This window comes from Parambassis ranga, chromosome 13 (genome assembly GCF_900634625.1).
Source record: "Parambassis ranga chromosome 13, fParRan2.1, whole genome shotgun sequence".
Taxonomy (NCBI): Eukaryota; Metazoa; Chordata; class Actinopteri; family Ambassidae; genus Parambassis; species Parambassis ranga.
In genome coordinates this window covers 14425083-14445377 of record NC_041033.1, presented here as the reverse complement: position 1 = coordinate 14445377, position 20295 = coordinate 14425083, and the positions used below count along the sequence as shown (strand labels likewise).

The following is a 20295-nucleotide window of genomic DNA, read 5'->3' as shown; positions in this document are numbered from 1 at the left end:
ACTGCAGAACATCCTCATCCATCCCCCCCACTGTCCACATCTTAATTTCCGCTTTTGTCCAGAAGAGGGCGATGTTAGCAGCTCATGTTTTTAATAAAGTCACCACTGAACCAGGGAAAAGCAATTGACAGTGTGACTCGTTCATGTGACGTCCAGCTGCATTTATAAATGCAATGATATAGAAGCTGCTGTTTAAATAACAGTACAAAGTGTACACCTGAAAATACTCAAGTACAAAGTCAAAATTTGACATGTATAATGTGACCAAATCAGAATGATAAAATATTTACAATAAACCAAGAGCAAAGTGTGGATTTATCAGTGTCACTCATTGTGTGTAAGTTTACATTAATTACGGTTTTCATAATCAAATAAATATAATAAAGTGCTAATATGTCAAAAGTGTAGTTTGTTATGGTTTTCTCAGTAAATACTGATTTCCCACCAAAACAAAGCACGTTCTGCTGTCACTTTGTTTTCTATTGAAGCTCAGCTGCACAGATTCCCCCTCAGTCTTTGACCTTTGCATTACAGCCACAAAAGGACAGGAAACACGTAGATCTCAGATTACAGCTCAGGGGCGCCACGTAAACCGTGACAAAGTCGTGACTGATGAATACTGATGTGAAGTGGTGGGATGTAGGGAGCAGGTTGTGACCTCTGATACACCTGATAAACCCTGTGCAATGAAGGCATTCACCAGAGGTATAGAGAGATTAGCAGCCCTCTCCTAGTTTAGGATTAGACCATTAAAACTGTAGCCATCAACAGTTCATTTAAATAACTGTCTAATTAACACAGAACGCTTAGTTATTTAAGTATCAGCCAGTTTTGCTAACAAAGAAAAACAACATTTTGGTGGAAGGCGGACAGCTCCAGTACCTGAAGTGCAAAATGCTAATCATGCTAACACATTTTCTGAATGTAATTAAGAAAAGACAATGATCAGATGGTAACGAGTGGGTATAAAAAACAAACTACAAAGGTGGTAAAGAAGAATAAATGTCAAATTGATGTCATGTCATCAATCATGTGGCTCTTTTACAGCCCTATTAGCTGATATCTATTGGATATCTGATACTAACTTCCGGTTCGCCTGGTGACTCGTCCCTGTTTGTTGCATAACACTTTTTAAGGAGAACATTATTGATCTCTATAGAAACGATACTTGCCGTTGTAGGATTCATCGATCAGTTTGACGATGTCTTTTGCTTCAGGGCACAGCCACTAAAGAGGACTCCATTTCCCAGAAGGCCTTTCAGCTCAGCGCTGCCTGCTCCCGTTGATCCCACAGGCCCGGTCTTCTGGTTCCCATGTATGGAGTGTTACATCATCGGCACCGACTCCCACCTTTCCGTGTGATGACGCAGCCCAGGGAAAGTGTGTGAGGAGGAGGAGGAGGAGGAGAAGGAGGAGGAAGGCAGGGAGGGGAGGGAGAAAGAAGAGAGGAGAGGGTGTCCCGTCTGCACGGAGCTCAGACAGACAGCAGGGAACAGCTGCAGCGTTAGGTTCGCATAGGATTTCACTGCATTGCGATTTAAATATCACACATTTTATCCCCAAAACCCGCGCAGAGCAGCTCGACACAGCGACCACATATCATCTAAACATGGTTGACCGCGAGCAGCTGGTGCAGAAAGCCAGGCTGGCTGAACAGGCTGAGAGATATGATGATATGGCAGCTGCTATGAAATCGGTAAGTCCATTCAAAAATAAGAATCAAAAAAATGATGGCTCTGGATGTGTCAGTGTGTGTAAGTGTGTGTGTGTGTGTGTGTGAATACACGTTGGTGTGGCTGCTCCTTACGCGTAAAGGCGCGTCCCGCAATCTGGACTGCTGTAAATGTGCGGTCACAGGCTCGGTATTACTGCACCGACAACCCAGACACCGTCATGACAGTTTAATATGATGTGTGTGTGTTGCCTGGTCCTCAGTTCAGCCACAGCTCAGAGATCCCTGTTTTTTCTGAGTCCAGTCCAAATGGTCCGGTCCTTGGGCGGTGCCTTTCTGCCCGTTCAATGAAGGGACATTACAATGAAAGGCAAGGCAGGCCCTGTGGCTTTACGTCTCTGCTGGTAACACTGTCATATGCAGACTGTAGCTTATTGCATTTGCTGCTTTATTTCACCACCTTCCCCTCTCTCCATTATGCTGAATTTACAAGAGCTGCTGCTGCTGCTGCTGGGAACCATGTGAGGCTGCTTCGAACCCCCCCCCCCCCCCACCGCCTTATCACATAAATTAAAATTATCATGTATTTTTAGTTTTGAATTTTTTTTAAAGGCTTGTTTTAAAAGGAAGTGCTGTTTGAGGATGGCTGCTGTGGAAAAATGCTCTAAGAAAAAAAAGGAGCAGCTCTTTCCTCTAAACAAACGTAGGAGGCGGCAGAATCTCTCTAGAATATTCTTTGTCATATTGCAGTGAATCAATATGATCAGATTTGATTAGTCTTCACTGTCCTCCCTCTTCAGTGTGTGCATGTGCAGTTTGTGTGTCAGGGGCTGACAGCCAGCAGCATTTCCAAGTCATTTTGGGTTAACGACCCTGATAAAGTGCTGTAATCTGTGATGTGAAGAGGATGACATGGCTGGCCTGCCTCACAATAGCTTCCTCAGCTCTTATTGGCCGGTGCTGAGGACAGAGTCTTTGTCTGCCTTTCTTTCCCCCCCTGTGCGTCTCTCTCTCTCTCTCTCTCTCTATTTGGCCCCCTTAAGAGATTCTGGGAAGTGGATCCACTGCTGGGTTAAAAAAAAAAAAACTGCTGTGTCACACCAGCTCTCGCACTGGAACCAGCAGCATCCTGGGGGTCAGAGCCGATTCAAACCAATGGCTTCAAACAAGCAGGAACATTTTGTCGTGTGTTCCTCAGGAGAGACGGAGAGACACCCCCCACCCCACTGTGGATAGTTTGTCGTCAGGGGTTTCTGGTTGCAGGAGGTGGGATGATGTGCGTGGAGGGAGGGATTCCTTTCCCTTTAAACAATCTGCCGTGTCAGTGCGGTCCAAACTGGGCCCATTTTTTGCCGGGGTGTGTGCTCTCTCTCTCTCTCTCTCTCTCTCTCTCTCTCCCTAATCAAAAGGGAATCCCTTGCTGCTGCAGCCAGATACACTGGCACCCCTGTGTTCCTCATGACACACACACTGACATATATATATATATATATATATATATGTGTGTGGCTTTACACTTCATTATTCAGTATAACTCTGGGTTGTGCAGTTTAACACTGAGGAACTGAAGGCCATTCTGCCCCTTTACACTTTGAGCCTCGCTGCTCTCCATCCACTTGCTGTGATCATGACGCCACCTTTCTGCTCCTCCGCCTGAACAGAGGACGTCAAAGTGCAAACAGCTCTGTTTCCTTTCAGGGTGAAATAAATAACTTCATTAAACCTGAAGGACATGTTTTCTTTATGAGCTCAGGTGAGCAAAGACACCGTGCTCCAGCGATAGGCTTCAATAAAAACCCACTTTATAGCCTGTTTGACGACTACCAAACTCTCATCCTGAGCCATCAGTCTAAATTTAACAGCCTGACTCTGTGATGTCACGCCGTGGTGTTTTAGACAGGTAAAAAGGTCAGTGTGAAGCGCAGAGAAGGTCACTGGGACATGTGAACCGCCTGTGTGCAGTGATAGTTTTCACTTACAGTGCAGCTGCCCCCACCGAACATTTTAGCCATCCTTCCCCCAACCCCCAACCAATCGCCGCCAACTATCTCCAATATCATCTCTCACTAACTAGCATTAGCTGTCCACGTGGCAGCTGGAGCTACTGGTGCACTAAATGAACAGATTGCCATGGAAACTGGGAGCTGCACATGACAAATGAAATATTGCTCATCTCCTGTGCCGTGGACAACACAGCGAGTCCAGATCGTCTGTTGATTTGTGGTGTTTTTCAAACCTGATTCATCTCACTGTCATTTGCTTGACTTAATAATTTCAGTACATTTTCATGAGCAGTGACAGGGAGAAAGGAAAAAATGAGATGTAATGTGTCAGGGCTGACTCTCCATGATGTCATCCATCGGTTTCTGAGGAGCACCTCTGACTCTGTGTGGGAGGCTCCAGCTAGTGCCATCTTAGTAGTGTCTGACATAATCCAAAAACCACCAAAGAGGTGGAGCGTGAATGAGGCTGAGGTGGTTGTGTAAGCTGGGATGTTTCTGTGTAAGTCAGAGATACTGCTGGTGATTAAACCCTCCATCTTCTCTTCCGTCCAGGTAACGGAGCTGAACGAGGCCCTGTCCAATGAGGAGAGGAACCTCCTCTCTGTGGCCTACAAGAACGTGGTCGGCGCCCGCCGTTCCTCCTGGAGGGTGATCTCCAGTATTGAGCAGAAGACTTCGGCTGACGGTAATGAGAAGAAGATTGAGATGGTGCGGGCCTACCGGGAGAAGATTGAGAAGGAGCTGGAGGCTGTGTGCCAGGACGTGCTCAACCTCCTGGACAACTTCCTGATCAAAAACTGCAGCGAGACGCAGCACGAGAGCAAGGTGTTCTACCTGAAGATGAAGGGCGACTACTACCGGTACCTGGCTGAGGTGGCCACGGGCGAGAAGAGGGCCACCGTGGTGGAGTCATCGGAGAAGGCATACAACGAGGCCCACGAGATCAGCAAGGAGCACATGCAGCCCACCCACCCGATCCGCCTGGGCTTAGCTCTCAACTACTCTGTGTTTTACTACGAGATCCAGAACGCCCCGGAGCAGGCCTGTCATCTGGCCAAGACCGCCTTCGACGACGCCATCGCCGAGCTCGACACCCTCAACGAGGACTCCTACAAAGACTCCACTCTCATCATGCAGCTGCTCCGAGACAACTTGACACTGTGGACAAGTGACCAGCAGGATGACGAGGGAGGGGAGGGCAACAATTAAAGAGAAGCCACACTTCGACAAAAAAAAATTAATGAAGGGCCGGTGGACTTTGGCAGCCGCTTTTGCCGATGATACTACCGCAGCAGCAGTTCTTTATTTTTCCATGTGTTAAAAGAATCAAAAGAGAGGTGTGAGAGTGGAGGTTAAATCTTAGTTTAAATATATATATAGAAATATATATACAGTTGAAAGGGGCCTCCGTCTTCTTGATTTTCTCTTTGACATTTGCCAAAACCACTGATGTGTCAGTCAATCAGCCTGAAGTGGTTGTTGTTGGATTGAAATGGCGGCCTCACACTGGCATAGGAACTGATCTTGTTCTGTCAAGATAAGCTGCTTAAGTTAAGTTTTTGCGTGATGTAGGGATGCATTTAAGTTACCTGAGAGAGAAAAATGCCTCACAAAACTAGTTTGCATCGGTTCCAGTGGTAGTCTATAAACGAGAATGGGCCCTGAAAGCTATTGAGACACACACACACACACACAAATGACGTTTTAATGCTACCCTCCCTTCCCTGAAAAAACAAATATGTTGGCGCCACAGGAGTTGAAATGAGGACTGGTTATTAGACTAAATTAATTAATGCATCTGGCTGATTAGTCACTGGAACCATTGATTCTTTTGGAGGTGAAGATTACTAAAGGCAGAGACTTAACAACGTAACACTAAAAAAAAAAACACTAAAAAAAAAGACAAAAAATAAATAAACAGCAGCTTCAGAGTTTGTGGTTTACTTCTGTGTTTGTTTTATTAAATGCACTTGCCTACTATACTGTTTCTTCAGTGTAAGATGATGACAACAATAATATCGATAATTCAATATTGTGCATGCTGGTGATGTATTTATATACAGTAGCTTGACTTTATTAACTTATACTGTGGGTGTTAAGTATTCATACGATTGAGAAAAAAAACAGGCTTTGTCTGATGTTGATTTCTAATTTATTTCTTTTTGTTTGTTTGTTTACTTTTTTGATTTGCTATACCAAAATGGTGATCGTAAAAATTGACCTGTAATGGGCGTTGCTATAGTGACATGCAATATGTGTATTTAATTTGTTTCATAAAAGAAGAAGAAGAAGAAGAAAAAACCCCACCAGTGATCACTTAACCTTCTGGGCTGGTGTTTGTCACATTGAAGTGTGATATTTTGAACAGTATATTTAAGTACTTTTTTCTGTCATGCTTTGAAATAATGGTGACGTTTTTTTCCAGGCTTCACAAACATGGACCATATTTATTTCTGACAGTATACATATATATTTTGTTTGTTTTTATACCTTTTAGCTGTTCCTGAGTGACAAAATATCTTGAATGTGAGTCATTATGTAGCAGTTGCACAAGAACCGAAATAATAATAACAATAATAGCTATGATAATAATAAAAAAAAGAATATGACTAAATTATAACATGCACCATTTCCGTGGTGGTCCAGTGTATTGTTGTATTGTCACCCATGAAGTAAATTTGTTTTTAAAGGGACGCCATGTTTTTTTTTGTTTGTTTGTTTTGAGTGCAGTTCTGAGGCTTTCTGTTTGTGCCTGTATTATTTAATATGCCTCATTTGCAAGTTGACTTATAAGAGAGAAAAAAAGGATTTATCTGCCAGTATTATAAGTTCCTGCAAGCATGTGTCAACGGTTCCTCACCTTCTACATGTTTCTGCACCTAGATGTGAAACTAATTCACCTCTACACACACAAAAGGAAGCTGCTGAACGGATCTATCGCTGCTAGTTCTATAGATGATGACGTTATTACTATATTGATACAGATGGCAGATTATTTTTTCTTAATAGATGGCGGTTTTATTGATTATTTTATTTCACTTGTGATGGCTTAAGAGAGGAAAACCAAAAGCCTTAAGGTCAGTCACACAACCTTTGCTCGTGTATTATGCCAATTGTGTCAGCGTCATGACTCGGCCTCCGTCAGCTCACACTGTATGTCACAGCTGCTTCGATTTATTTTGAACATACTCGATGGTCTTTGAAGGCTCGCCAGACAAACGGCATGAAATCCTAATCTGCACAAATGCTCACACAGCTTATAAATATTACAACAGATACTTTCTCTGTGTGTGGTTTTGTTGTTTTTGTTTTGGTTGAATAATTTTTGACTGGAGATGTTCACTCATTGCCAAGAATACATACATTGTGTTCCTTTATAATTCATTTTGATTTGTGGTTTTTGTTTTTTAGTTCCTTTGTTTAGATCCTTGTTTCTGTGACATGAAAACATGCAAATATAAGATCTACAAGTCATGAATTGGATTAAAAGAAGCGCTGACCTGCTGGACATCAGCAGCAGTGGTACACTGATGGTTGAGAAATGACATTCAAACTGTATCCTCTGAAGTATTTTTGGTTGCCATCTGTTGCCCATTAAAGTTATTTGTTTATCTGTACTATTCTATATTTTTTCATTTCTGTCTGTGAACGAGTCATTTACAGTCATACCAGCAACACCATTCCTCCTCATTACATACACGTTGATACAGGAAGTCAGAATGATGTGTAATCGTATATCTGCTGTGATGTGTTTGCATCATATCTGTGTGTGGAGTGTATGAGAGTGTGTATCAGAGCTCACACAGCTACAACAGACTGTCTAAAATGAGGCTTTTTAAGGCCACTTTACTAATCTTTACCTAAATTAGGCCGTAGATCAAAGAACATTTCTCCTAAAGACAACAGCGTTATGGCCTCAGCAGAGCAGTGCAATGAAAATCAAACCCTGCGTCTTGTGATGGACAGTGGATGAGAAGAGTCAGCATCTCCTTTAAATTCACCTGCCTGCTGTATGCTGTAAGTTTATGTGACTGATGAGCTGGAGTGGGGAGCTGCTGGATCGCCCGCCCTCACACTGCTGCAGCCTCTTGCTGCAGCTTGCTGCACTGAACCTTTCATGAGATGAAATTCTGTGCTTTGAAAGGTCTTCCTCACCAGCCAATGGCTGACAGGCTCACTCTCCAGCAGCCACCAATCCCCTTCCTGTTGCTAGGGCTATAATAAGTCTCCTCACTATCAGCCTGGCTCCTTGCTGCACTGCTCAGACACCTATTGCATCCTGTAAAAAAATGAAAGCTCAAAGCACACAGGAGACATTAGGATTCAGCACCAACCTGTCTTCAAGCTGGTGTTTTAATGCACTGCTACACTTTCAGGGACGTGAGCATCATGGTTGTTGCTAAAAGCTGGCGACAGTTTACGTCCTAAAATGCACTGATGAATGTGTAATAGAATTTCTAGCAGCTAGAAATTCAACTCATTCAGCACTTTTATGACAAAATTCCAAAATAGGCATTCCTGCTGTTTGCACTCATCAGTTCAGCTAAACTGCTTATTTAATTGGTGTAACCTACATCCCCAGAGAAGATTACTTTTATAAAGGTCACATCCAAAGGAAAAATCATTCAGCCGTGCTTCACATCCGGGTACACAGTAACAGCTCTGTCTGAACGCTTTCATCACACAAAGCATGATTTCCTTTGAGGGGAGGCGAAGATGACAACGCACAAGTTAATATCGAACTGTAATGATGTCACTCAGGAGGCAAATGCCTCCAAATCCAAATCACTGAATCCGATTCCTCGTTAGCAGACGATAGACACAGCGTCTGAGTGAAAAAGCTCCCGGTGATATTAAAGAACGCACATCTTTGATGGCAGATTAAAAATAAACTGTGGAAAGCCGAGTCTCTGTTAACAATCGTACAGAACGTTATTTTTGGTCCTCTTTGAACACAACACCTCCGTTTCAAGAGCAGGGACAGATTTAATGAAAAGGAAATATGAATACACAATACGTTTTACACTTTAACCCTTATGTGCTTTCTTACTTTGATGACCTTTTAATGTCTGGACATCATGTCCATCTCTTTCACTAGCAGTGGAACTAAGTTAAACACAGATTACATGAGCACAAAGTAATACAGTGTGTACAGTATGCACTATAATACAGCCACACTCTGTTCTTAAGCCATTTTTGTAGTTTTCACATGTTTACAGCCATGCTAGTGTCCTGATAGCCCTGTATATACATGCATGGGATTTGGTCTACCACATTAGCCCAGAGTAAAACATCTTTTATAATGGTGATGTATGGTTTGTATGGCCATGCTAGCGGCCAGATGCTAGAGCTGTTAGCATGGCTCTCATTGTCATTTTTGTAGCATTTGTTGCCGTGGAGAAATTGCTGCACTACAAAGTGTTTAACCTCCTGTCCTCACAGTCGCTGTCAACCAATCCATCATCAACCAAACCACCAGGCTGTCATTGCTAGTTTTGGGACTCGGGGGAAAAAGTGGCAGCTTCATGAACTCACAGTAACAAGCGCACAAACAGCCTGAAGACTGACACAAGTAATTACAATTTCCCTGAAAGAACACAGAATGGATAAAGATCGATGGCTGTGTGTGTGTGTGTGTGTGTTATATAGGTCCGGCGCTGAAACATGGCAGCTTATGACTAATCAGGTGTATAAATAAATAAAACCTTGAATTAATGTTGAATTGAATGGCACAGTAATGAGACACAATGAGAATATATGTGTCTCTGAGCAGCTCACCACAGAGCCACGTAGCATTTTGAAAAGTTTATGATCCTGTGATATGCACCTCAAAGATGCAAAGATAATAGCTGCACAGCTCCAGAAATATCAACCTATTAGAAGTGGGGAAGAAGAGAGAAAAGAGAGATGGAGAAAAAGAGGGGACCGATGTAAAGGCAGAGAACAGAAACAGATCTATAAATAGGCCTCCCTGCAGCCTGAGAGTAGACAGTGAGTAGACCAGAGACATCAATGTGACAGCCTCTCCACTATAGAGACTATCTGCCTCTGCATGGGTTGTGAGAGTTCATATCTTTGGTTAAGAGTGTGATTCATCAGTTCTTCTTGTGAGGACACACAGGAGGAATTACACATACAATACAAATCTGCTGTTTGCTTGATCCTACTGTCTTATTATTATTTTTCGCAGCTTTATGATAAGACAGAGAAGGCTGCTGACTCTTTCAAGCAGAAAGACAGCTGTTAGGCTTGGCTGTTGCCAAATGAATTATTCAGGCTAACATTTAGACCTTGTATTATTTATAAAAAAAAAAGTGCCACAGTGCTCAGCTGAAGGTTTTAAAAGACTATTTTAGGGAGCACTCGTCCCAAAACATTCCTGAATTCATTGCATCACTCCATCCGGCAGAGCTGCACGCTACAGTCTTATCTCTTCAATAATTAGCTCGCATGCTATTTTCCCCTCTTTTTTATGCCATTTTGATTACCAAAGTGATATTATTCATAGCTACAGAGACTTCTGTGATGAACACAAGTTTGCAAAAGGTGATTCTAAAATTAAGTCGGCCCCACACGCCCCTCCTTTTTTCAATTACGTCACTCTGCAAGTTCTTTCAGGGCCACCCATTATAAGGGGACACTGCTGTGCTCAAACTTCATTAATCTTGCATATTTTTTAGTTTTTGAAAAAATAAGCTATCTAGCTACATATTAGATATTTATGTTCACATGGAGATTATAGTTTGGAACATCAACATGTATTTTTTTAGCATTTCTTTGGTGTGAAGTTCTGGAATTAATAGATATTTAAAGCTAAATAGCAAACTAATGCTAATCTAACAAGGAGAACATGGTATAAAGATCTGCTAAACAACAGCATGTTAATGATCACTGTGGCCTACAGAGCATGTTATACCCATGTGGGGCTGCCAATAGTTCATGTTTAAACTAGCCATACTGTTTAGCATTTAGCAGAACCTGCTGCTCTGTTCTCCTCATCCTGATTTAAGTAATGTTTGAATGTGTTGTACAGTCGGAGGATCCTCCACCGTCAGCACTTTGTCAGAGGAGGTGACCTATCTGTGTGACCTCCTCTGGCAGGGAGCTGACTGGGAGGCCATCTACAGTGAGGAAGCCACACACACACACACACAGAAACAGATTACACCTAATGTTGTGCTATATTTAGCTCCATCTGCTACATTAGAAAGTTTTTTAGGCTCGTCATGGATGTATTTACAACAGGAGAAGTGAGAATGAAAAAACTTGTCTGGCAAGCTATGGTGTGAATAACGACGCAGAAGCTATTTTGGACGTTTGAAATCGCACCACAGGCAGGCGTCATGTGATAATTAACCATTGATTAAAGTTTAGCATGAATAAAAGAGCTGAAAGAGTCAGCAGCCTCGTCTCTGCTTCATGCATTCTTTTACCTTAACAGTGTCTAGCCAGTCATGCTTTGTTTTTACAATTAGTTGTTCAGGTGCCAACTGGTGCCTGATGTCTGAGCTGGTGACTCATTATGTATGTGGGCACAGGGGATTCCCCACAGTGCAGGAAGGAAGAAGTAGAAAAGAAAAAAAAAGAAAAACCGTCCACCACTTTGCAGCCTTTAGGGGATGTACAGTTCAGTTGACAGTGGGCCATTGGGGTCAGTCATGGTGAATAACAGGCAAAGAGAGGGCTGGTGACGTGGAACCGGCTGAGGCTGAGGGCAATGAAATGTGGTGTGGAGGCAGCATAGAGGGGTTAACAGTGAGAGCCAAGGGTTAGTATTTAGCTAAATATCCGAGGCAGAACTGTAACTGGCTCTGAACGTGGAAATAGAAGGGAGTCTGGGTGTGGAGGCAGATGCTGAAGCAAAGTTTCCTCTGACCAATGATTAACGGTGACACCATCACTACACTCCCAGAATAAATACTGTCATATGCATCTGAAAATACAGTAGAACAAAACAGGACGGAACAGAATACAATGCTGCACTGCCGCTCAGGCAGCGAGCAGAGGAAAAAGAGCAGTCATACAGTGAAGTTAATACTCTGTATGAACGCAGTATTGTGCTGTTGCATGGCAACAGTTTCCACAGAAATCTGTGCTCAGAAACACTCCTCTTTGGTTTTCACATAACTGCAGCGAGCTGAAAAACGGGCAGACTGCAGGAATACAAATCAACCATTTCAGCTTGCAGGGGCTAAAGACTGGTTTTTATGTTATCAGAACGCATTCAGCACAAATTTATGACACGGTTGTTTTATTACTATGTACTTCATTTCCACTGCATATCACAATCAGAGTCTTTTCAGGTTTATGGCTATACTGTAACCACTCCAGGACTCAAAATATTGATCTGAGTCAAAACTGAAAAAAGAAACTATAAAGTAGAAAGAGTTAGAAGATGAGTGGCTCTTATTTAACTTTTTTTTAATTTGTTTTGGTTACTTTTTTTGGCACTGGTTTTGGAGTACATGCTAGATGTTTCTGTTGTAGTTTCATGAATACATACTGTTTACTGTCTTGATGGCACTGCATGCTCTCTATATTTTAGCCTTCTGCTCTGTCACAGACCATCATTTAAAATAAACATGGCTCCACTCACTGTGCTTACCTCCAGACCAGCCTTGAGCCCACTCTGCCTCTCCTAAACAGCTCAGTGTGATGAACCTGAGGTTTGTGCTGATCAGGGCACTCTGCTGACAGTGACCGGCGGTGGAACTATACTGCCATAGGATTTTACATTTTGCAGCATCACGCCTCCTCCTCATCCTCAGTATTGATACATCTATTTTTGCAGAACGATCAAAGGACAAAAGATGCTTGTTAGCAATGGTATTAATTTAAAAACTGCACTTGCTTTATCCACCACATTAATTTTACCTGATGGTCTGGTGGAAAATAATTTTACAAAGCAAAAAAAAAAATCTGCCACTTTTTATTATTCATGACCAAACCACATATTACTCAGACTAAGATAACATACAGGTATTCCTAATCATGTTCTCCAATCAATGAGTCCCTGGAAGTGACAGATGTTGATTTGTTTTGCTTAAAGGCACTGTGGCTTTACTGTTAGAGCATTGCTGCCCTCTACTGGTCTGGAGAATTAAGTGCAGCCAATGTTAAAAAAAAAGGTTTTAGAAGCTGGATTTTGGGAGAGGTGGAGAGATGACTATATGTACAGTGTATTAAAACGGATTATTTTTTTGTTACCACTGAAAACAAAATAGATATGCTGTAATAATGACACAATAAGAAAAGATCAATTTCTTTACAACACTGCCATCTAGTGTTTCTCAGAGATAACTGTTGTGTGACTGCTGTCAACAAGAACATCATTCATTGCTGCTCTTTAATTGTTTTATTATCTCCAACAGCTGTAGGAAAATGTAAAAATATCTTTTTTTGGAGCATATTTACATTTTGAAGTAAATAAATCACTTTGCATTCAATAACAGTGCCTGCCATCAATCACAGCAACTGTAATCATTTTCTTTTTATTGTTCTATAACTGTCATTTTTTTTTAACTATTCTGAAATGTCTTTTGCACTACAGTGACAAAAAACTGAGCGCATATGAGTGCAGCCATAGTCTTTAAGCTGTCTGCATGGGCCAGTTTAATCGTTACTCTCTGTAAATTCATCTTCGTACAAGTCCTCCAGCTCTCCTTCTCTGCTCCCCTCATGGCTGACTTTCCTGTGGGCGACAAATGCTCGATCATGTTGTTGAACATACTTAGTGAGATTGCAGATGAGGAGGGAGGAGGACCAGGGGAAGTGACACTAGACTAAAACAGTCGGCGAGCACGCGTCCTTCACAGTGCAGCTCATCACTTTTTATCCACATCAACCTCAAGAGGACAGAAGGGACAGGAGAGCCAACACAGAGCACTCATCAACAACCCTTTGTGTGCTTTTATTTTTGGTACAGCTCGTTGCTGAGAGCTTTGTGTTGTCTTGTCCCTCTTAAATCCACTTAAGGTGGAACAACTGATGAGCTGCGCTAAGTATGAAGCATATGAGCTCAACCTAAAGGCTTTTTAAAAAATTTACCTCAAGGAAGGATGAGGCACAGGCGAGGACCCCATTATGCCATAAGTGCCACTGCAAGAAGGAGATGTGATGTAAGAGGCCAGATTTTACACTGTTAGCTCACACAGTTTACTACAAACACAGGTTTGACTGCATCACAGTCAGACATCCTGGGAAATAAGCTCATTAGATTTTTTCGAGTTAGATAATTAAATGCATGGCGCTTTATGTTTGCACTGTAAATATGAAGATACAAATAGCAACAAGCTAGCTTAGCTTAGCATTAAGTCTGGAAGCAGGATGAGCCACCCTGCTATCCTCACTTTAACAAATCAGTTTTCTTATTGCTATTTGGTTTTTAAAAAGCTAGGAGGCTAGCTCTGTTTACTGTGTACTTATGCTAAGGTAAGCTACCCTGCTACTGCCTGCAGTGCTACAAAGTGAGGTGAAGATCCAACTCTTAAATGGGACCTACAGAAAAAAAATACTTAAGATGGTTAATGTCAAGTGACAAACCATTTTTAATTCATTTAAACCATTCCATAATGTATATGTTAATTTTAAAGATTATTCTGTAACTTTAAAAAAAAGTGGGGCAGGACTTTACCCCTCTTTGTATTTGACTGACAGGCATGAGTGCGGCATCCATTTTCTTATCTAACCTTACAATGAAAGCATATTTCCCATGTGTCATTTCTCTTAACTTCATTGGGAATCTATTTATTTTAGTTTATTGTGGTAATATTATAAATATACTGGCCAATAATCATTGGAATAAATAGGCATGAAGGTATGCTCATGATTTAAATTTAATTAAATTTCATCCTTGTTCTTTTCACAGCAACAAAGTCTACTTTTAAAATTTTGATATTTTTACTTTTGTCAATTAAAAATAAACAGAGCAGTATGATACAGTATTTCAATCACATATAAAAGAAAATATGTGCCCTATTTTTCTATTACAACAAAACAAATACTACAATAAAGTTATTTTTTAGAACGTTGGGAAAAAATTGCTAATATTGGTGATATTCCATATTTAGTCGAGTATATTTGATGATTATTTTACATTGAACTCATTGGGTCTGCATCAAATGTCGGCCCTTGGATTAAATTGTCTCTACAGCAGTGAAGTGTAAACTGGAACACAACGCCACAACACATCATCCCTCCAAGAAGATCAAAACGTCTTCTTTATGCCAGCTGTAGCACCAATCTACACCCTGTAGGAATAATCTTTCATTTGATTTTTTAAGACTCAGCACACCTGTAATCAGCTTTAAAACTCACCAGCTGCATTCAGCGGACTTTACCATTCACACAATGAGGGGGAGGCTGCAGCTCTGTGTGCTGTAAGCATGGAGGAGGAGGATAAAGCTGCAGCCCCCCCACCACACACAAACACACACACAGACAGGACTGGCTTGTTAATGTAAAACTTCTCAGTGGAGGAAAAATGCTTTTATCAGCCTGAGTGTGCTGCTAATTTAAGGACCAAAAATGATCTGTAATAGGTGAGAGAGACACTACATATGAAGTGATCTATTTTTATCCGAAGCATCTGCTCGCTGCTTTGTTTTGTTAGAGGCCTAATCGCAGAGCTGGCAGTTTGGCAGAGCAGAGCAGGCAGGATTTGCAGAGTAGGCTACTTACGTAAGAAGACCTCCAGGGAGAGACATGGACCTTTCTGCCCGCCGGCCCTGATCCTCAAAGGGATTACCGAACGAGCGCTTCCTCAGCATGGACTTCACCAGAATCTGCAGACAATGGACATCAGAGAGCGTCTCAGTCAAATCACAAAGGGAAAAGATACAGTCTATATATCTAATATTTTAATGTCTTCTGTGGTGTGCCTGGTTTTGGTGTTATGGTCATCTACACACCTTGAAATGTAAAGTAGTTGAACACACTGTGGTCTTTGTTAAACAGAGACTATGAGCGACTCACCACAGCAGAAAGGCTGGGGATGAGTTTGACGCTGTTCTGCACCTCCTCCTCAGTGACCTCCAGTGCTGTGCAGTGCTCCTCCTCCAGGGGCAGAGGATTCAATCCATTCTCTGTCACCCACGGATGGAGCTGCAACAACAAACGTAAATCAACATAAAACATATTCATTGTGAACATGTGCATATCTCCGGAAAACTCTTACCTTAACTTCAGGGATGGTGATTCTTGTTTCAGGTTTTTTATCTAGCATCCTTTCAGTGAGCTCTCTCAGTTCATTACTTATAACAGGCCTGTTAAAAGAGTCACATACACCACAAACATTAAGGGCATTAGCATGCTGTGGGAATAAACCTACCTCCAAACAACAGTGTCTGAGCAGCTCACTTCCCATGAGGGTCTTTTAAAGCTAGCAAGTAGCAGTTAGCATGTTGAAATTTTGTGAGAATCCAGCTGTCTCAAGAACTGCTAAGATGAGAATGGCCAGCGCCACCATCCTGATCTCAGTGTCTGGTTTAAACACTTCACTATAGCTTCATGTATCCTACACAAACATCAAATGTGACTATAATAAGGTTTGTGCTCTGTATGAATTCTTACGTCTCTGGAAACTCCACAGCTTTGTTCTTGATTTTGTTGTGCAGAGAAACAATGTACTCATCATAAAAAGGGCACTAGACAAGAACAACACAGTGTTTTCAGTTGTCACACTGACTTCTGATTGTACACACACACAACTTGCAGAGGACTTGGTTACCTTCCCGAAGACAAAACAGTACAGAGTGACTCCCATCGCCCACACGTCTAATGCCTGGTAAACAAACAGACTAATTATCAAGATGTGTCATCATTGAAAGCCTCCCTGTGGGCGGCTGAACAAATCACAATTAAACACTGCAGCTTGATATGAGTCACATCAAAGACATATGTAATCGATTGAACAGGAAGACATTTGGATTCACCTTCCCGCTGAAGCTCTGCTCGTGTTCGGTCATTGTCTCAGGGGCCATGAAAGCCGGTGTCCCCGCCGTACTGGACAGGAGGGCGTCTGTCCCTTCAAACTCGTTGCTCACTCCAAAGTCTGCGATCTTGACGTGACCGTCGTCACCCAGCAGCAGGTTGGAGGGTTTGATGTCTCTATGGATGATCTTGTGGTAGTGCACTGAAAAAAAAACGTTTTTATTTATTTACTTCTATTATGATCAAATTACGATTCGGATGGATGTTTGTTAGGGCCACAGTAACCATTGCCCTTTGACCACCAGTCTGTAAACAACGGAGGCTGAGGGAATCTTTGTAAAACATGGGAATGAATTCTGAACATGTTGTTCAAGATGGATGATGGAATGCAAATACATAAATATGATGTGATACTTACGATACTCTATTCCCAACACAACATCTCTGAAGTAGAAGCGAGCCTGCTCCTCTGTGAAAGGGTCGTCTGTTGGCACCTCCATCACCGGCCTGTCCAACATGATAGAAACATGTAAATGTTGCACTCAGCTTCACAGAACACACACATGAACACAAACATACCCTTTTGTCATCAATTCGAAGGCTTGAGGACAAATAATCAGATTTTAATTAACATCTTTGTTCTGACATTATACTGTTACAGTGAACAGATGAGTGATACCGTACCCATGTGTAGTCCGTCCTCATCAGGATCATCCAGCACCTAAAGGAGCAGATAATTTAGTCTCTTGATTTATTTTGTTAATATCAGCCTTTTTTCCTATAGCTCATCCTGCTGCCATCTCTTCTGCAGGGAAAAAAGACATACTACACCACCGGCCATCCATGGAAAGTAAAAGATAGAAGAACAACTCTGATAAATCTCACTATTACCCATGTTTAAGTTGTGTTGCTTGCATGCCTGTAGAGCTGTTTTACAGGTTTAACCACTTTAAAGTAGGGCTGGACGATATTGCCCGAAATCAATACCGCGATTGATTGGCGCTTTGTCCTCGATCATCAGTTATTGTGCACCAAAAGTGAGAGAGAGTGTGAGAGTGTGTGTGTGTGTGTGTGTGTCGCCGGAGATTCGAACTCTTGGTCCCAAGCCACTGCTAATCCTGCGGCGCAACAAAACACCCGCTTAATCGTCACGCGGTTCATTGCATCGGTTACTGTGCACAAATGTCGGTTTCGATATATTTTCGGTAAATTGCCCAGCCCCACTTTAAAGCCTCTCAAATTAGGCTTTACTTAGATTCAACCATCTTCATTTGCAAAGAATATATCTCATATTATCACTGGTGCCTTTGTAATGAGCTCATTTTAATTTTAATGTAGTGGCTAATAATCACACTACTTGTTGGGTGACTACTGAGGCCTAATGATGCACAATACAGAAAAAAACAACAAAAAAACATACAAGGTACAAGAAGTTCAATCATACCTCCACTAGTTTAACAACATTATGATGGTCCAGTTTCTTCAAGATGGCGATCTCCTTGTACACTCTCTCCAGAGGCAACACAGCTTTAGGGAACGGATCCTGCTGCACGTTCGATCCTGAAGGAGGCAGACGGCCTGGAAGAACACGAGCACATAGAAAATCACCCATCACAGAAGAGGACTTAATGGAAACTCTTCTAAATGGAACTCACGCAGAAATCCACCCTGCTTCATCAGCCTCTTCTTTGAAACCACCTTCATTGCCTGAATAAACAAGATACACAAACATTATCAGGGGAAATGATGAGCCTGACATTTAAACACTTCAATATAGGAGCTTCAGCTTACATAATATTGTTCAGAATCCTGATCATAAGCTAATTTTACCACTCCATATGAACCCTAATAAAAACAAAGACAAAATGTTTAGAATTCAGTCCATCACCTGTGAACGACTACAATGAAACATCAAACTGATTGATCACCTTTCCAATCTCATTCTTCAGTTTATACTGGTTGAGCTGGACACAGTCCTGCAGACATTTAAGTGAGACATTCATAAGCTCTAAAGTAAAATCCTGAGTAAAGTGACACTAAATCAGATTCAGACCCCTCACATCAGCATCTGTGATGGACACGCGTTTGGTCTCGATGGTCGGCTGCCGGGCCATGCGGGACCCTCTCTCCTGCAGAGACAGCTTCCTGTCTGAAAGGCGAGGCCTGGTTGTCCTCGGAGGACCCGTCCTGTAGCCATTAGGAGGGGTGAGCCGGTTCGCGGCCACATTCATGGCTGCTACCAAATCAGCCAACTCGACGTCGTTCTCAGAGTCTGGCTCTGGCCGGCAGGCAGTGTCAGCACTCATGGTGCTGGTGCTAGTTTACTCAAAGTCCCACAGATGGATTGTGTGGCCCTGAGGAGACATCACTGCACTGAGAACACAAATGGAGACATGAAAATAGGACACACATTTCAGAGCTTTCTCTAAGTGTTGAGAGACAAAAGAGGGGTCCACCAAACAATGTACTTTTTAAAATTAAGAACAAAAGACAATCTTTAATGCTTACGAATCTTAAACTTCAAACCTAAAATTTAAAGAATACTGGACAAAAATATCTGGTAACTGACCAACAGTGTCATAGCAGTAAAAATCTGCAGAGGTCTCAGTATAATAAAAAAAATGATGTAGTCATTATCAAATAATACACTCTGGGAATGCATCAGCTAGCATCTTACATGTTAGCTTGTGGGGTCAATAGTCAATGTTTAAGGAACTCCAGGCTAACCAACAGATATGCAGACTTGAAACATGTAAATGAAAGAACATCTATTACTGTTCAGTTTATACTGAGTTACCACTTTAACAAACACAACATGAGAGCTTGTTGACAGAGTATATACAAAAGGAAACTATAAAGCTTCCTGTACCAACATCTTGTTACTAATCTACAGATTATTAAGACATCTGTATCAATTGTTCTTGTAAACCAGCCTCCTGGGCCACCACAGCATACTCCTGCAGAGTCACTTGCTGCATGTAAACAACCAGTGTACTTTCCTGTAAGTAGCAGGTCTGTGGTAAAAATGGTTTGTAAGCTGAACATGTCAGCCTCTTTGGGCTTTGTAAAATATGTAACTAGCACTGATCTGACTGTTTGAGGGCAGAGGAAAGATGAAATAAAAACAAAGACACAGGAAATGAAACAGCTCACAACAGGTAGCATGAGCTCCTCGTGAGCAAGACTCTCTGTTGCCTAAAATACAATTCAGACAAATGAAAAGCTTCTTATGTAACAGAGTGAGAGCTTTAACAGGCAAGTAAATTCACTTCTCACAGCACTGAATAAGGACACACAGATCTGTAAAACCCATCCTACTGCAACATGTAATACAATAAAGCATGGATATTATAATTCATATTGTGCTAATGCAGCAAAAAAATCTAAAAATCTAACACATCCGTCTTATAACATATAGTTTTAAATATTCCTTTATGATAGGTTTATTTGAGATATTTACTCACACACTGGAGGTGTCCTGTGTCCTGGGCTGCTGTGGTAAATCTGCATGTTGTCAGGAGATGAAGCTCCTCTCAGTGTCAGGGCAGGGCTGTCACTGGCGAGCAGGGAGGGACATCAGCAGCACCCGTCTTAAGGATTAGCTCAGGCTACATATAGCAGAGTTATTCTGAGAGCTGCAGTGGTCATGTTGACAGGCTGGTCACTACAGGATGAGCACACCCACACAGG

At 41.9% G+C, this 20295-nt stretch overlaps 3 protein-coding genes across 6 annotated transcripts in view; 1 reads left to right on the top strand and 2 right to left on the bottom strand.

The window, feature by feature from the left end:
* LOC114444687 (dehydrogenase/reductase SDR family member 11-like) overlaps nt 1–12400 on the bottom strand; it is a 22991-nt gene extending 10591 nt beyond the window's left edge. The window contains exon 1 of the mRNA XM_028419428.1: nt 12281–12400. The gene's annotated coding sequence lies outside the window, so the exon portion shown is untranslated. The remainder of the gene's footprint in view (nt 1–12280) is intronic.
* Nucleotides 1–20295, bottom strand: part of camkk1b (calcium/calmodulin-dependent protein kinase kinase 1, alpha b) — a 21090-nt gene extending 795 nt beyond the window's left edge. Inside the window, exons 1-17 of one of the 4 annotated variants that reach the window (XM_028419424.1) lie at nt 20070–20295; nt 18666–18978; nt 18534–18581; nt 18397–18450; nt 18261–18312; nt 18050–18183; nt 17290–17326; nt 17185–17206; nt 17024–17112; nt 16608–16807; nt 16403–16456; nt 16246–16319; nt 15851–15938; nt 15649–15777; nt 15355–15458; nt 13723–13773; nt 12719–13366 (exon numbers count right to left, since the gene is read on the bottom strand). In XM_028419424.1, the coding sequence (XP_028275225.1) occupies nt 13288–13366; nt 13723–13773; nt 15355–15458; nt 15649–15777; nt 15851–15938; nt 16246–16319; nt 16403–16456; nt 16608–16807; nt 17024–17112; nt 17185–17206; nt 17290–17326; nt 18050–18183; nt 18261–18312; nt 18397–18450; nt 18534–18581; nt 18666–18911 (1461 nt within the window). In that variant the 5' untranslated portion in view covers nt 18912–18978; nt 20070–20295 and the 3' untranslated portion in view covers nt 12719–13287. Of the gene's footprint in view, nt 1–8641; nt 12455–12718; nt 13367–13722; nt 13774–15354; nt 15459–15648; nt 15778–15850; nt 15939–16245; nt 16320–16402; nt 16457–16607; nt 16808–17023; nt 17113–17184; nt 17207–17289; nt 17327–18049; nt 18184–18260; nt 18313–18396; nt 18451–18533; nt 18582–18665; nt 18979–20069 lie in introns of those variants that run through there. The other 3 variants (XR_003671582.1, XM_028419426.1, XM_028419425.1) reach the window with 3 other exon arrangements.
* ywhag2 (3-monooxygenase/tryptophan 5-monooxygenase activation protein, gamma polypeptide 2) lies at nt 1571–6914 on the top strand. Its single transcript, XM_028419431.1, has 2 exons — nt 1571–1696; nt 4228–6914. Exons 1-2 carry the CDS (start codon nt 1610–1612, stop codon nt 4882–4884), a joined length of 744 nt encoding a protein of 247 aa, XP_028275232.1. The 5' UTR covers nt 1571–1609; the 3' UTR covers nt 4885–6914.

Coding starts and splice junctions, on each gene's coding strand:
- ywhag2 (XM_028419431.1), top strand. CDS start 1,610: ATGGTTGACCGCGAGCAGCTGGTGCAGAAAGCCAGGCTGGCTGAACAG. Junction 1,697..4,227: donor TGGCAGCTGCTATGAAATCG/GTAAGTCCATTC, acceptor TCTTCCGTCCAG/GTAACGGAGCTGAACGAGGC.